Below are 17,875 nucleotides of genomic sequence, written 5' to 3'. Positions count from 1 at the left end.
TTTCTCTTCTCTCTCTCTCTCTCTCTCTCTCTCTCTCTCTCTCTCTCTCTCCCTCTCTCTCTCTCTCCACCTAATCACTTGACATGTCTCATCATTTCTACCTACATAACATCTCATGTACCTCATAGCATATAAATGTATATTTATAGTATGAAGATGCATATACACACACCGAGAGGTAGAGATATTTGTGTGTGTGTACATATCCCATTATCTACTCAGATGCAGGCCCTCATTGCCCTTGTCTGCTGGTTGGTCTCCCTGCTTCAAGGTCTTCTTACTCCAGTCAATTCTTCACCAAGCTGTCAAACTGATTTTCCGAAAGCACAGCTCTGATCATGTAACACCCTTTCTTCAGTTAACTTCAATGACTCCCTATTATCCCCAGGAACAAAATGAAAATATTCTATTTGACTTTTAAAGTTCTACATAACCTATCTTCTTCCTCCTTACTTCGTGGATCTTTGATAACTGTCCTATATGGCCCCTCATCTCCTTTTGTTGGCCTTCCTGGCCACCTTAAAATCCTGGCTAAAATACCACCTGCTGGAGTCAAGATGGCAGAGTAGAAACAGGACTTCTGTAGGGCTACTGCTCCTACCTCCTCAGATTCATGTAAAAGGTGATTCTGAATAAACTTTGGAGCTACAAAACCCACAAAATGACACAGAGAATCTAACCTCCTGCTGAGAACAGTCTGACAGGCAGGCAGGAAGGAGACGGTGCAACACTCTGGGAGACAAGCTCAACCCTGTGCCAGTGCGAGGTTTTACCCCTTCAGGGCAGCCTGACCGGCCACAAGCTGGAGGGACTTTAGATCACCAGCAGCTATGGTGGTTTCCAGAATTATTAACCCATAGACACTAAGGACAAAGTGAGAGGTCAGTGCAGTGTGAACTTTGGGATCAGGTGGTTTGGGAGTGCTGTTGGCCTTTATCCCTTAGAGGGAGAAACCGTTGAGGTGCTGTGGCCGTGCAGCTGCTGCCACGTGGCATTTTCAGCTGCTGGCCTGCAGATTGTAGGGGGACAAAGCGACCAGTATGAGGGTAATCACCCTTGCTTTAACCTGCTTGGGTCTGGATTGTGGTCTAGGGAGGAGGCCCTGGGGTGTGTGACCAGCTTGCCAGAGCATGTGGAGGCTTCAGCAAAGGCTCCCAACTAAAACCTCTGGCAGCTGAGAAAATCCCAGGGTTTGGAATGTCTGGTGGCAGAGTCCTATTGTGGCAAAAAGCTCAAAAGTCAAGTAATTGAGTGGAAAGATGAGCAGGCAAAGGAAGCAAACCTGGCAGAACAATGCAACTTTACACTCTTATTTTGGGGACAAAAATGATACAGGTATGGAACAGGAGGAAGACAGTGAAGTCAGAACTCCTGCACCAAAAGCTTGCAAGAAAAAGTACAAGCTGGTTACAGGCCGTAGAGTACCTTAAGAAGAATTTTTAAAACTAAATAAGAGAAGTAGAGGCAAAATTGGGAAAAGAAATGAGAATGATGCAAGAAAATTATGAAATGAGAGTCAACAACCTGACTGAAGAAAATAACACCTTAAAAAAAGAGACTAACTCAAATGGCAAAAGAGGCTCAAAAAGCCAATGAGGACGAGAATGCCTTAAAAAGCCGAATTTGCCAGATGGAAAAAGAATCTCAAATGCTCACTGAAGAGAATCATTCCTTCAGATTTAGATTGGAGCAAATGGAATATAGTGACTTTATGAGAAAAAAAGATACTATTAAACAAATGCAAACAAATAAAAAAAAATAGAAGGCAATGTGAAATATCTCATTGGAAAAACCACTGACCTGGAAAATAGATCCAGGATGGATAATTTAAAAATTATTGAACTACCTGAAAGCCATGATCACAAAAAGAACCTAGAAATCATCCTTAAAGAAATTCTCATGGAAAATTGCCCTGATGTTTTAGAACTAGAGGGCAAAATAGAGGTTGAAAATATCCATCTATCCTCCTGAAAAAGATCCCAAAAAGAAAACTCCTAAGAATATTACAGCCAAGTTCCTGAATTCCCAGATCAAGGAGAAAATATTACAAGCAGCCAGGAAGAAACAATTTGAATATTGTAGAAACACAATCAGGATAAGACAGGATCTGGCAGCTTCTACACTGAGGTATCGAAGGGCTTGGAATATGATATTGCAGAGGTCAAAGGAGCTGAGATTAAAACCAAGAATCACCTACCCAGCAAAACTGAGTATCATGTTTCAGGGGAAAATATGGTTATTCAGTGGAATAGAGAACTGTCAAGCATTCTTTTTTTTTTTAAGCAATTGGGGTTAAGTAATTTGCTCAAAGTTACACAGCCAGTTATTTCTGTGTGTAGTGCTAAGTATCTCAGCCCAGATTCGATCCCAGGTCATTCCAACTCTGGGACTCGTGCTCTTACTCACTGAGCCACCTGGCCACCCCTAAGCAATTGGGATTCAGTAACTTGCTCAAGGTTACACGGCCAGGTATCTCTGGGTAGGTGCTAAGTGTCTGAGACCGGATTCCATCCCAGGTCATCCTGACTCTGGGGCCGGTGCTCGTATTCACTGTGCTACCTGGCCGCCCCACTGTGAAGCATTCATGATGAAAAAACTAGAGTTGAATAGAAAATTTGACATTCAGATACAAGAAGCAAGAGAAGCATGAGAAGGTAAACAGGGAAAAGAAATCATAAGGAACTTATCAAAGTTGAACTATTTACATTCTTACATGGAAAAATGATCATTGTAACTGATTAAACTTTTCTCAGTATGAGAATAGTTAAAGGGCATAGAAATGTGTATGGATATATGTATATATGTATATATATACACTCACACACATATGTATATATACATACATATATGTCTATATAGGATGGTATATGGTAACTTATGAAACTTTCATCAGTAGTTGAAGGGAATAGAAATATATATATATGTGTGTGTGTATGTCTATATATGAGGGCATATGGGCATATGAATACATATGTGAATGTGTGTATATATGTTTACAGGTATACATAGATAGAGGGCACAGGACCAATTTAACAGGAAAGGATGATACTTAAAAGGTGAAATCAAGAGGTGAGAGAGGAATATAATGAGAGGAGATGGGGAGAGACAGAATGGAGTAAACTATCTCATACAGAAGAGGCAAGGGAAAATGGTTACAATGGAGGGGAAGAACAGGAAGGCAAAAGGCAATGGGACAATCTTATTCTCATTGAATCTGGCTTAGGGAGGGAATGGCACACACTCTTAATAGGGTATCTCACCCTACAGGAGAGTAGGGGGGAAGGGAATGACAGGGGGATTATGGAAGGGAAGGCAGGTTGGGAGGGAGAGAAGTTGCAAGCACCCACTTTTGAAAAGGGACAGGATCAAAGTAGAGAATAGAATAAGTAGGAGGTGGGATAGGAGAGAGGAAAATATAGTCAGTCTTTTACAATATATCCACTATGGAAATGTGTAGCATAGCTATACATGTACCACCTATATTGAATTGCTTATCTTCCCAGAAAGGGTGGGTGACAAGGGAGGAAGGGAATGAATCTGGAATTCAAAGTTTTAAAATCAAATGTTTTTAAAAAATATATATATATATATGTGTGTGTGTGCATATATATATATATGCTAGTATTAATATTATTTAAATGTAATTGGGAATTAAGATATTCAGGCACTGGGGCATAGCAATACATCATTCCCTGCTGGAAAGTTGGAGGAGGTATGGGAGAAGATATGGAAGAAAGCAGACTGGAGGAAGGTATATCCAGTGGGATCGCTATTTTGGGGTGGTGGGTAGGGAAAAAATGGGGAGAAAATTTGTTAACTCAAAACCTTGTGGAAATAAATTATATAAATAATCTAGAAGTTAATAAAGCATTTGATAAAAAAGAAAAATAAATAAAATACCATGCCACCTGCTACAAGAAGCCTTTTCTGGTCCAATATAACCTCAGTGCCTTCCCTCTATAATTTTCTCCAGTTTGTCATATTGTATATATGTACACACACACATACATATGTGTGTATGAATATATGGAGAAGTATAGGGTGTATCTCTCTCTATATATATACACAGAATACGTTTTCTACATATGTTACATCAATGTATGTATGGATATATATATATTATACACAGTTGCTTGTCTATTGTTTACTCCATTAGATGAAGTCAAAGTTGCTTTCTTTGTATTCCTAGTGCTTAGCATCAGCACAGAGAAGTCATTTAGTTAATGCTTATTGACGACTAGAAAGTTAGGTTAAAGTTACATTGTAAAGTTCTTTAAATACCAGAGTTTATATTTCCATCCTATACTAAATAGAGAACTACTGTTGCTTCTTCAGTAGATGAGTGAAGAAGTTAAATTTACACTTTAGCAAAATCATTTATGCAATTATGGTAGCATGAATTAGAGAGTGGAGGTGATTGTCTGTGATGCTTCTTTAGAGTCCCAAATGATGACCATTTAAGGGGCATTACAAATTAGATGCATTTAATTGTGTTTCCTAACAAAATCTCTAGGACTTCCTATAAACTCAGTCTTGATTTTACATAGGCTACCCATAATGTCATGATCATAAGCATACCAGATAATGATCTCATGAAAAGAATCCAAGAAGTCCTGTCAGTTCAGGATGTCCAATATCTGAATAAAGAATGAGAAAGGTAAAATCAATGCTAAAATCAATATAACCCATGCTACTGAATCAATACCAGTAGCATTTGTAACATTTGGAACAATTTGTAAGTAGTTCATGATGCTCCTACCAAATAAGAAAAATAAGAGTTTCAAATACTCATGGGATTACTCCATTTCTTTCATATTTTTATTACATAAAAGACAACCATTGCTGAGTCATATCATCATATACTAGAAATAAACTTTCCATAGTCTTGGCATTGTCTGCATGAATATTCTCCCCAGAATTTTATGAAGTTGCTATTTATAGCTTAAGAATGGTGTCATCTGTACAATGAGATGGAGAGTTCTTGGCTTGGGATGATATCATTTTCTTTTAGGGATGACATTACTCAAAATTCTTCATGAGTTCAACGGATGGTGATTTCATCCAGTAAGTAACAGAAGAGACTAATACATGAGATCCATCAATTCTGGAGAGAGAAGCAGGCAGTTCCTTCTACCAAAGTAGAATATAAAAGTGAGAAAGTTAAGTCAACAAGCATTTATTAAGTGCCCACTGTGTACCTGGCAAATTGCTAAGCACTGGTAATATAACAAAAGGTAACACACATGTATGCATGCATGAGTACATGTGCATACACAAATATCAAGGGCAAGGAATTCATGTTCTTCTTGGAATGTGTCTCCTCTAACTGGGTCTAGCAAACACTGAAGCATTTCCCCTGATCATGTAGATATTAAACCATTCCACACTGATGGTACAGTACTTTGTTAGTCCATCTAAGTATTCATCACACTCATCCAAGGCTTGAATTTTCTTCTCCCCTATGGACAAGAAAATATGGCTAGAGATCTGGAGGACTTTTTGATTTAGTAGGAGAAATGATAACATCTTAGGCACTGAGACATAGTGCGTTTAGTGTTCATCTAATGGGCAAGTTCCAAGTATACTTTTTATCCTTTTGCTAGATAAAGACCTTGCCAACTTAGCAGTAAAATTTGAAGATGAACCAGACTCTTAACTGTTCATTCCTGGAGTTTGGGAGGAATTTTTGAGGGAAATAGATGGCAAGGATATTTAATGATTATTTTAATTTTCTTGTTATTTATCTTCCATTTCTCCAGGAAGTAAATGTCCTTTTGCATTATAATAATTTGAATATCTGTAATTCTGACTGCATAAGATACAAAGGGAAAATGAGGGTTCATGAGCTACAGACTATGAACCCAAATGGATTCCAGGTATCTGCGAGGTAATATTAAAGAAGGCTACAGTGCTACACACAAAGTGACAAAACTCAAAGAATGTTAGACTTGAAAAATACCTTAGATATCATATCATGTAAACTTGTGAAGACCAGAGATGTTAATTATCTAACACAAAACTACACAGAAAGGAAATAGAAGAACTGAGATAGAAATATCATTTCTGAATTCAAGACTAGGGTACATACAAACATACACACATGCACAGGTATGTGTGTATGTGTTTATGTATGTGTATTTGTAAAGCTTCAAGGACTTTGTCACTATCAGTAACATAACTTCATTTTAACTAATAAAGCAGTTAAGTGGCACAGTGAATCCTGCCTCTGATAATGACTATATGAATCTAGGCAAGTTATATAACCTCTCTAAATTATAGTGTCTAATCTATAAAATGAAAAGCTTTAACTAAATGGCCTCTATCTTCTATTCTAGCTTTAAATTCAAAATCCTACGTTAAGGAAACATTCTAAGATGCTATAACATAGACAATCAGAAAACAAATCCTGCTATACTCAGAAAACTTGCCCACCAATAGTGACAGTCTTACTTCAAAACCCAACCCTGTATCCTGTTGTACCATCTCTATTCCCAGTGCTAAAGAGACCCTGGCTCCAGGCTACAGAAGCTGTTATGGTCCTGACAGCCAGCTTTGCTGCAACCCCTGAGGAGCAAAAGCCTAACAGTGGCTACAACTCAGGAACACCAGTGGTACAAAGCTCTTTACTGCTTTTGTCAAGTCAAAGAGATAAGGAGCAAAGGGAGTGGGACAGGTCATGAGAACAGGACACTATGTCATGTGTGGGCCTATGTAGCATTCCTCCAAACCTGAGAAAAAGAGCACAGCACCCACATGGAGCCACATCTGCCCACTCAAAGTTATTTAGGAGAGAGACATAGACTGGTGAACTGTGAATTGCCCAGTGTGCTAAGAAGCTTAGAAATGTTGAGATTCAGCCCTCAAGGAAAACAGGATCAGAGATGGGGAAGTCAGAAAGTAGGTAACAAGGACAATAACGGGAGGTGGGTAAAGATATTGGTTGGTTTGTTGTTCTCCTTCGTTCTTGAAAAGGACCACAATGACATCACTATTCTAGAATCAAATTGTAGCGTGTCTGAGTGTGGCTGATCAGACCAACATGGGCTTGGAATGTTCTGTCACAGTTTAGGCACAAATAGCTCATGTGAACATTTGGGGTTGATTCTCTAAATTTGTGCATCTCACGTTTCTTTTGAGCTACTTCAATTCTACTTTGCTCATAGAACACAGCACCTTCTCTGATGTGGGCATACTATGTTGAGTGGTCCTGTGCCAGGGTCTCCCATGTTACAGAATCAATTCCAAACTTCTTAAGAGAGACCTTGAAAGTGTCCTTGTATCACTTCTTCTGAATACCATGTGGGCACTTGCCCTGTGTTAGTTCTCCATAAAATAGTCTTTTGGCAAGTGTACTTTTTGCAATCAAACAACATCACCAGCCTGTTAGAGTTGAGCTCTCATCTGAAACAGAGTTTGAATGCTTGGCAGTTTAGTTCAAGAAAGGACCTCAGTTTCTGGTATCTTATCCTGCCAGGTAATCTTCAGAATCTTTCTAAGGCAATTCAAATGGAAGCAATTCAGTTTCTGGGAATGGTGCTGGCAGACTGTCCAGGTTTCACAGGCATACAACAAGGAAAATAATGGGAGGAGGATGCAGATATACAGAAAGAACAAAAGATTTCTGGAAAAAAAGAAATCTCAAGTACTTTGAACACAAACAGATAAAGCAACAGGAGAAATATAAACAAAGGGAAAGATTCAAGCATTTCTAAAAAAAAATACTGTGAAAGGAAGGAAAATAATCACATACATGATGAGACAAAAAAAAAAAACCTTGGGGAATTTGAGAACATGTGTATCATTCAAAATTTTGAGGAGTTTTTCTTGTTTTTGTTTTTTATTTCATCCAGATAATAGCCCACATAAAAGATGTGTTCAAGAAAGAGTATTTACAGTATAGGAAGGAATAGGGAGGGGGGCAAGAGAAGGAAACTCTTGAACCTCATTCTTTCTGTACAGGCTCAAAGAGTGAAAAACATATACACACAATGAGTTGGGTACAGAAATCTATCTTGCCCAACAGAAGAGTAGGATGGAAAGAGCCTAAGAGAAAGGAGGGGCATAATAAGAGGGAGGGAACACTAAGGGAGTGAGTGGGCAAAAGCAAAAGGGACTTTTGAGGAAAAACAGAGTAAAAATAATGCAAAAGAAAGAAGAATAAACAGAAAAAAATAGGTTAGAAGGGACTACAGAATTACTAATCATAACTGTGAATGTGAATGGAATGAACTCATCCATAAAACAGAAACAGATAACAAAATAGATTAGAAACCAGAATACAACAATAGATTGTTATGAGAAACACACTCAGAAGAGAAAGACATACAAAGAGTTGAAATATGGAGTTGGCACAGAATCTATTATACTTCAGCTAAAGGAAAAAAAATTAAAATGCAGAGGGGGGCAGAGTCAAGATGGCAAAACAGAAACAGGACTTCCACAGGACTCCAACTCCCACCACCTCCAATTCATGTAAAAGGTGACTCTGAACAAATTTTGGAGCTAAAGAACCCACAAAATGACACAGAGAAGCTAACCTCCCACTGAGGACAGCCCAGCAGGCCAGCAGGAAGTGACCAGCACAACATTCTGGAATCTGAGCCCAGACCCTCTTGCACAGGAGGTTTTAGCCTCGGGACTGGCCTGAGGAGCCTCGGGCTGGAGGGACTTCAGGTCACCAGCGGCTATGGCAGTTTCCAGAATTATCAACCCATAGATGCTAAGGACAAAGTGAGAGGTCAGTGCAGTATGGAATTTGGGATCTTGTAGTTTGGGAGTGCTGTCAGCCATTATCCCCTGAAAGAAGAAGCCGCTGAGGCACTGCAGCTGTGCAGCCACTGCCACATGGCAGCTACAGCTCCTGGCCTGCAGATTGTAGGGAAACCAAGTGACCATTCAGAGGGGTAATCACTCTAGCTTTAACCTGCTTGGATCTGGATCACTGTCTGGGGTGGAGGTTCTGGGGTGTGTGACAAGCTTGCCAGAGTTAATGAAGGCTTCAGAGAGGACACCAATACCTTTGGCAGCTGAGAAAACCCCAGCATTTGGGATGAAGCTCCCCTGTATGGTGGAAGAGTCCTACTATGGCCAAAAGACCAAAAGTCAAGTGATTGAGTGGCAACATGAGCAGGCAAAGGAAGAAAACCAAGCTGAGCAACCCAACTTTACAATCCTATTTTGGGGACAAAAAGGATCAAAGCAGGAGGAAGACAGTGAAGTCAGAACTCCTGCACCAAAAACTTCCAAAAAAAATACGAGCTAGTTACAGGCCATAGAGGACCTTAAAAAGGATTTTGAAAACCAAATTAGAGAAGTGAAGGAAAAATTGGGAAAAGAAATGAGAATGATGTAAGAAAATTATTAAATGAGAGTCAACAATCTGACTGAAGAAAATAATACCTTAAAAAATAGACTAACTCAAATGGCAAAAGAGGCTCAAAAAAGCAATGAGGAGAAGAATACCTTAAAAAGCCGAATTTGCCAGATGGAAAAAGAATCTCAAAAGCTCACTGATGAGAATCATTCCTTCAGAACTAGATTGGAGCAAATGGAAGCTAGTGACTTTATGAGAAATCAAGATACTATTAAACAGATCCAAACAAATGAAAAAATAGAAGGAAATGTGAAATATCTCACTGGAAAAAACCACTGACCTGGAAAATAGATCCAGGAGAGATAATTTAAAAAGTACTGGACTGCCTGAAAGCCATGACCAAAGTAAGAACCTAGAAATCATCCTCCAGGAAGTTCTCAAAGAAAACTGCCCTGATGTTTTAGTACCAGAGGGCAAAACAGAGGTTGAAAGAATCCACTGATCACCTCCTGAAAAAGATCCCAAAAAGAAAACTCCTAGGAATATTATAGCCAAGTTCCGGAATTCCCAGATTAAGGAGAGAATATTACAAGCAGCCAGGAAGAAACAATTTGAATATTGTGGAAACACAATCAGGATAACCCAGGATCTGGCAGCTTCTACACTAAGGGATTGAAGGGCTTAGAATATGATATTCTGGAGGGCAAAGCAGCTGGGATTAAAACCAAGAGTCACCTCCCCAGCAAAACTGAGTATCATGTTTCAGGGGAAAATATGGTCATTCAGTGGAACAGAGGACTTTCAAGCATTCTTGCTGAAAAAAACAGAGTTCAATAGAAAATTTGACCTTCAGATACAAGAAGCAAGAGAAGCATTAGAAGGACGTTGACTAGGCACCTTGTCGAGCAAGAAAAGAAGAATGATCCTGTGATCGATCAATGCTTCTGTTTTCTTCCATCCTTTTTCTCCCAACTAGAAATACACCAGTCATTCCACTCATTCCAGAATCGTCATGTCCTTCACCCTCATGTTTTTTCTAAGTACTAGATACATGTTTCTGTCTGTCTATCTATAGATGCAAATAATTTCATATATTGATATGAATATATACATATAGACAAATTATATATGTATATAAAGAATAAAATATGTATATCATGTATTAAATGTATATAATATATATTTATTAGAGGACCCTTTATAGAAGCAAATAAATGAAGAACAAAAAATGAGTGAGTTTATTCATTTATTTGTTTGTTTTCTCCTCCCTTAGATTGTGAACTCCTTGAGGGCTGGGACACCAACACTTAACACAGTGCCTAAAAATATAGAGGTATTTAACAAAATGTTTATTGACTGATAAAAAATTATATATGTCTATATAGGAGGGTATATGGGCATATTAATACATATGTGAATGTGTGTATATATGTATACAATATACGTAGATAGAGGGCACAGGACTAGTTTAATGGGAAGGGATGATACTTAAAAAGTGAAATTAAGAGGTGAGAGAGGAATATGAGAGGAGATGGTGAGAGAAAGATTGGTGTAAACTATCTCATATAGAAGAGGCAAGGGAAAATGGTTACAATGGAGGTGAAGAACAGGAAGGCAAAAGGAAATGGGTCAACCTTATTCTCATCCAATTTGGCTTAGGGAGGGAAGGACATACACACTAAGTAGGGTATCTCACCCTACAAGACAGTAGGGGGAAGGGGATAAGGGGGGGATGATGGAAGGGAGGGCAGGCTGGGAGAGTTTCACTTTTGAAAAGGGACAGGATCAAAGTAGAGAATAGAACAAGTGGGAGGTGGGATAGGAAGGAGGGAAATATAGTCAGTCTTTTACAATATATCTACTATGGAAATGTTTTGCATAGCTACACCTATATGAATTGCTTATCTACCCAGTAAGGGTGGTTGACAAGGTAGGAAGGGAATGAATCTGGAATTCAAAGTTTTAAAATCAAATGTTCAATATATATACTATTATCAGTATTATTTTACATATAACTGGGAAATAAGATATACAGGCACTGGGGCATAGAGACCCACCATGCCCTACTGGAAAGTAGGAGGGAGTATGGGAGAAGATATAGGAGAGAGCAGATTGTAGGAGGGGATATCCAGTGGGATCGCTATTTTGGGGTGGTGGGTAGGGGAAAAATGGGGAGAAAATTTGTAACTCAAAATCTTGCAGAAATGAATGATGTAAACTAGAAGTTACTAAAGCATTTGATTAAAAAAATAAAATGCAGTGGTAGCAATGATGGTTTCAAAGCAAAAGCAGAAGTAGACCTAATTAAAAAAGATAAGCAGAGAAACTGCATCTTGTTAAAAGGTACATAAACAATGAAGAAAAACTAATGCTAAACATATAAATGGTATAACACCGAATTTCTTAAATGATTTACAGGAGGAAATGGGCAGTAAAACTATACTAATTGGGAGGACCACAACTCTCTCCTCTCAGAGTTAAATAAATATAATCATAAAATAAGTAGGAATGAAATTAAGGACATAAATAGAATGTAAGAAAAGTTAGGTAAAATAAAACTCTGAATGAAACTGAATAGGAGTAAAAAAAGAATACATCTTTTTCTCAGTTGTATATGTCATCTACATACATGTACACATGTATAAAACCTGATCATGTGCTAGTTCATAAAAACCTTCTGAAGAAAAGCGGAAATATTAAATTTGCCCTTCTCAGACAATAATGCAATAAATATTAAATTCAAGAAAGGTCCAGAGAAGCATAGAAAAAAAAAATTAATTATAAACTAAATAATCTAATCCTAAAGAACAAGTGAGTTAGAGAATAAATTATAGAAATAATCAATAATGTCAGTAAACAGAGCACCAATAATGAAACAACATAACAAAATTTGTGTTATACAGCTAAATAAATACTTAGGGGGAATTTTACATCTCTAAATGTATATACTAATAAAAAAGAGAAAGGGCTGATAAATGAATTGGGAATGCAGTTTTTAAAAAGAAACTAGAAAAAGAGAAAAGTAAAAATCCCTAATTTAACACCAAAATGAAAATCTTGAAAATCAAAAGAACAATTAAAATAAAATTAAAAGTTGAAAGTTCATTGAGGTAATAAATAAAACTAGCTGGGCTTATGAAAAAATCATTTATTAATTTTATTTAAAATAAAGAAGAAAATAAAATGATCAAGATCAAAAAAATGAAAATGAAATTAAAGTAATTATTTGTTAACAGTTATTTTGCCAAATTATATGCCAATAAATATAACAATCTAAGAGAAAGGGTTGAATGTTTTCAGAAGTACAAATTACCCAGATTAATTGAAAAGGAAATAGCATGCTTAAATAATCCCATTTTAACAAAAGAAACTGAACAGGCCATCAATGATCCCCCTAAGAAAAAAATCCCCAGGACTAGATGGATTCACAAGTGAATTCTACCAAAACTTTAAAGAACAATTAGTAGATACTAGTGTATATCAATACTAGATAAATTGGGGAAAAATAGGTGAAGAAAAAGTCCTACCAAATTCCTTTTATTACACACACACACACACACACACACACACAAAACACAAAACACATACATATACGTTTTGATTCCTAACCCAGGGAAAGCAAAAAAAAAAGGAGAAAGAAAAATATAAACTAATTTTCCTAATGAATAGTGATGCAAAAAATAAAATATCAGCAAGGAAATTACAGCAATATATCACAAATATATATTTATATACATACAAATATACTCTGCCAAGTAGCATTTATATCAGGAATGTAGGAGGGCCATTTTAATATTAGGAAAACTGTAAGAATAATTGACCATATCAATACTAAAAACAATAAAACCATACTAATTATATCAACAGGTACAGAAACAACTTTTGACAAAATATAATATCCATTCCTATTAAAAACACTAGAAAACATAAGAAATGCCATCTTTCTTTAAATGATTAGTATCTAAAATAAAAATAAATAAATATTATCTGTAAATGGGGATAAACATGAAATCTTCCCATTAAGATAAGGGGTGAAGCAAGGATATCCATTATTACCACGATTGTTAAATATTATGTTAGAAATGCAATAGTAATAAGATAAGGAAAAGAATAGAATAACAGTAGGAAATGTGGAAAGAAAACAATTATTCTTTGTAGATGCAATGATGGTATACTTCAAAACCCCTAAAGAATCAACTAAAAAGCTAGCTGAAACAATGAATAATTTTAACAAAGTTGCAAGATATAAAATGAACCCACATAAAACAACAGCATTTCTATAAACCACCAACAAAACCCATCAGGCAGAGACAAAAAGAAAGATTCCATTTAAAATAACTACAGACAATACAAAATATTTGAAAGGCTACCTGCCAAGACAAACTCAAGAACATGGACAAAATTACAAAACACTCTTCACACAAATAAAAATATATGTAAATAATTGAAGAAATATAAATTGTTCATGGTTAGGTAGAGACAATATAATAAAAATAACAATTCTACCTAAGTTAATTTACCTATTTAGTGTCACACTAATCAAGCTGTCAAAAAATTATTTTACACCTAGAAAAAATGATGACAAAATTAATCTTAAAGAATGAAAGGTCAAGAATATCAAGGGAATGAATGAAAAAAATATGAATAAAGGGAACTAGCAGTATTGAATTCCAACTGTATTACAAAGTGCTAAATGTAAAAACAATCTGGCATTGGTTAAGAGATAAAGTGGTAGATCAGTGGCCTGGTTTGTAAGGTGCAGATGACAATGCCAAAAGTCACATATTACCATAAGGAGCTAAAGGTCCAAAGATAACATTCAGTCAATTTGCAGCCATTCTTTATATTCTGTCACTAGATCCAATACTTCCTGCACTGACCTGAATCTCTTCTTTTGTACCTTTGATTTATGCTTTGGTTTGTTTTTCCTTGCTTCTCTATTCCTATAAGATAAACTACAATTTTTTCTGACATTTAACTGTTTTTCACAGTCTGCCTCTATACTATGTTTTTAGACTTATTTCACATTCTAGCCCATCACACATTCCATAATCTAGAATTCTAGATAAATTAGTTTATTTCCTGTCTCCTTTACATGAAGTTCCATCTCTCACTCTTATGACTATAAAGACTTTTTCCGTACCTAAAACATCTGTCTCTCCAGGGGCCTTTTAGAATGCTTCCCTTCCATCAAGTTTTGACTCAGTTACTCCTCCCACATGGTTCCTTTCCTGATCTGCCTAATTATTAGTCTTCTCTTTCTCCTAGAATTTCTTTGCATTTAGCCTGGCTAAGTACAGGGAGTCTAATCATCTATAGGCTGGACACTCAGCACAGAATTATTTGGCCATGGCAAATTGTGAAATGAACAATAAAAAAATACAAGATGTTCCTCAGCCTTGTGCAATCTTCTCCATCATTCTAGTATAATAGTACCACGATTTTTCCCAAGGGTGCTGGGAATCACTCCATTTTTAGATAATCTATAAACTTTACCTTAGCTATTAGATTTTTAAATTTGAGATCCTGTTTAATGAATGGGCATACTTCTATTAAAATTGAATCTTAATAATTTCAACATTCTCACTATAAACAAAACTAGAAGAAATAAGGATACTGCTAAGTAAAAAATAATAACTATTGCTGTTTTTGGAGAGAGAAATAAAGAAATTGACAGGACACTTTTTCTTCAGCTATACAAAGGCATCCAGAAAAATTACTAATTTCATGGATTATGTTATCATCTCATTTTGTATTGTTTAAGATGAATGTTTGAAAAAAGACCACTATGAACATTACTGTAGCTTATGCACCAATCCACTTTAGAACTATAGCTGAAGAGCTAGAGAATTCTACTAAGAACCTAAGTCCCACAAATTCAATGGAAAGATGATAATATGTGGGGTTGGCCAAAAATATCAGAAAATATGGATCTCATAAATGGAATGAAAGAGCCCAAGGCAATATATATCATACAAAAGCCTCACTCCTATAAATCATAAGTATTTTCTTTGAGAAAAGAATTGGATGGTTCTAGACCTGGCAAATAACAAATGATATAAAAAATGAAATTGATTCTGTTTTGACAGATAGAAAATAACTTGCAACTGATGTGGGAACTAGTCCTAAATCAGCTATCTTGATAGTCATGATGCTTGCTAGAGCAATGATAAAATTAGTACAGAGCTAGAAAAATTATCTTTTTAAAAAGATGTGCCACACCATTAAAAACTCCAACCTGACCCATTTAAATAAACTAATGTTAATAAAAATGAGATAAGAGTAGAAGAAATGACACAGACTTAGCTTCGTGAGATGCCTAACTAAGCAAAGTCATTCTTAGGGCATCTTAGGATGAATGAGACTGGAAGACGGATAACAAATCATACATGGAAAAGATCTGTTAATTATTTTTTTGGCCATCAGAGAAAACAGCTTTAGCCTCTAAGATCATAATCCTGTATTTCCTTATAGAAAAAAGGTAGAGATTGCACAAAAGGAATGTTGGGATCATAGTTATGAGTTTGGTACAGTATCCTGCAATGGACCACCGAGAGCCTAAGATCTCCAATAAACTGTATCTTTTGTACTGGTTTTCAGGAAGCTACTCTCTAATGATGCTCTAACATATCTGATGGCTCCTTTTCAGTCTCCTTTGTTGGGTCTTTATCCAGTATGTACTACTCCTGTCTTTGTAACATATCTGGTATACATCTCCTCCTCAATAACACAGCAGCCAACCTGGTGCTTACCTTCATCATCTCACTTCTGGACTATCACGATAGCCTGCAAATTAGTCTCCCTCCAATTCTCTCTCCATTCCAGTTCATCTTGAAAATGGCTGCAAAAGGCCAGAAGCGCGGGGAAGGGGAGTCGCTGCGGTTTCCTGCTTCAACAATGCTTGAACGGAACCCGCTGCTCGATTCCCGGCCGGAGCCGCCCTTCGCCACCTTCACCTCCACTAACCAACACTTCCGTTCTACCGTCAAGCAGCAGCCGCCCGCTCAGCCGCCCCAGCCGCCGCCTCCGCCATGACCACCCTGTCCCCCTCTCAGGTGAGGCAGAACTACCACCAGGACCCGGAGGCCGCCATCAACCGGCAGATCCACCTGGAGCTTTACGCCTCCTATGTCTACCTGTCCATGTGCTACTACTTCGACCGCGACGATGTGGTGCTCAAGAACTTCCAAGTACTTCCTGCGCCAGTCGCATGAGGAGCGTGAGCATGCCGAGAAGCTGATGAAGCTGCAGAACCAGCGCGGCGGCCGCATCTTCCTGCAGGACATCAAAAAACCCGACCGCGACGCCTGGGAGAGCGGGCTGAACGCAATGGACTGTGCTCTGCGCTTGGAAAAAAATGTCAATCAGTCGTTACTGGAATTGCACAAGCTGGCAACTGACAAGAATGACCCCCACTTATGTGAGTTCATCGAAACCCACTACCTGGACTAACAGGTCAAGTCCAACAAACAGCTGGGTGATCACGTAACCAACCTGCGCAAGATGGGGACCCCAGATTCTGGCATGACAGAATATCTTTTTGACAAGCACAACCTTGGAGACAGCTCCCCCCACACCTGGGAACTGTGGGCGCCACTCCTACTGTCTTTCAGTGCATGCATATTTTGGTTATCTGACCTTTTCATAATCTGTACCAAAAAAACTACCACCATTTACATCCCAATAAAGTGACTTGGTACTGATGAAAAAAAAAATGGCTGCAAAAGTGATCTTCATAAAGATCAGGTCTGACCATAGCATGCCTCTATACATATATGAGGAGGGCATTCCAAAGACCCACTCTGAGATAGAGCAGTGACCAATGAGGCTTTGTCCCTGTGAATTTGAACAGGAAATACTTTGTGAGACTCAACATAAATATAACCCACTCTCATTTGTTCTCAGTAGTTCATACTTTAGCATGATTTAGCTCTTACATGGTACTTAAAGTCATCATTAATCTGAATGCATTATATAGAGAAGATATTTGCTGCATCCAGGCATATCCCCAGGCCAGACTTTAAGGCAAAGTTCTTCCATGGTAGACTCACCATATAGACCATTTAGTTGTGGGATTGATGTAGTCCTGTTTCTGCCTAGAAGAATAAATCAGAGACATTGGTTCTGTAAGAGTTCTTAGAAATGACCCAAAAGACCTTCACTTTTCCCACTTGAGCCCTGGTGCTATTTATTAAAAGGAAAAGTGTAATCACATATATCTGAATGGTTTCACAATGCAGGACTATTAATCCCTACCCTTAATATCAAACTTGATGGAGCAATGGGAAGGACCAATGAATATCAAATTGAACCACTGAAAAATGTCCTTCAGGAGCCAGTGGGCAGCCTTGGCTGTGTTTAGAGGTCCAGTAGAGGAGAAGTTAGGAACAGTGTTTAATATCACCAAAAGGAAGGCCTCTCCTTGAGATGAAGCATATCTGTAATGAAATCTAGCAGTGAGAAACAGACAGACAGACAGAAAGAGAAAAAGAGAGAGAGAGAAAGAGAGACAGAGAGACAGAGAGATAGAGAGAGAAGTAGGCAGATGGTGATGAGTCTTCA

At 37.6% G+C, this 17,875-nt stretch overlaps 1 protein-coding gene and 1 pseudogene across 1 annotated transcript in view; one reads left to right on the top strand and one right to left on the bottom strand.

Annotated features, from left to right (window-relative positions):
• LOC138145014 (uncharacterized) overlaps positions 1-17,875 on the bottom strand; it is a 449,608-nt gene that overhangs the window by 12,595 nt on the left and 419,138 nt on the right. Inside the window, exon 3 of the mRNA XM_069066596.1 lies at positions 4,579-4,637. Within this exon, the coding sequence (XP_068922697.1) occupies positions 4,617-4,637 (21 nt within the window). The 3' untranslated portion in view covers positions 4,579-4,616. The remainder of the gene's footprint in view (positions 1-4,578; positions 4,638-17,875) is intronic.
• Positions 16,287-16,872, top strand: LOC138145013 (ferritin heavy chain-like; annotated as a pseudogene).

The sequence above is a fragment of the Petaurus breviceps genome, unplaced genomic scaffold (genome assembly GCF_028583685.1).
Source record: "Petaurus breviceps papuanus isolate PSGF00001 unplaced genomic scaffold, PetGlider_PUasm1.0 90723, whole genome shotgun sequence".
Classification (NCBI taxonomy): domain Eukaryota; kingdom Metazoa; phylum Chordata; class Mammalia; order Diprotodontia; family Petauridae; genus Petaurus; species Petaurus breviceps.
This window is presented reverse-complemented; position numbering and strand designations above follow the sequence as displayed.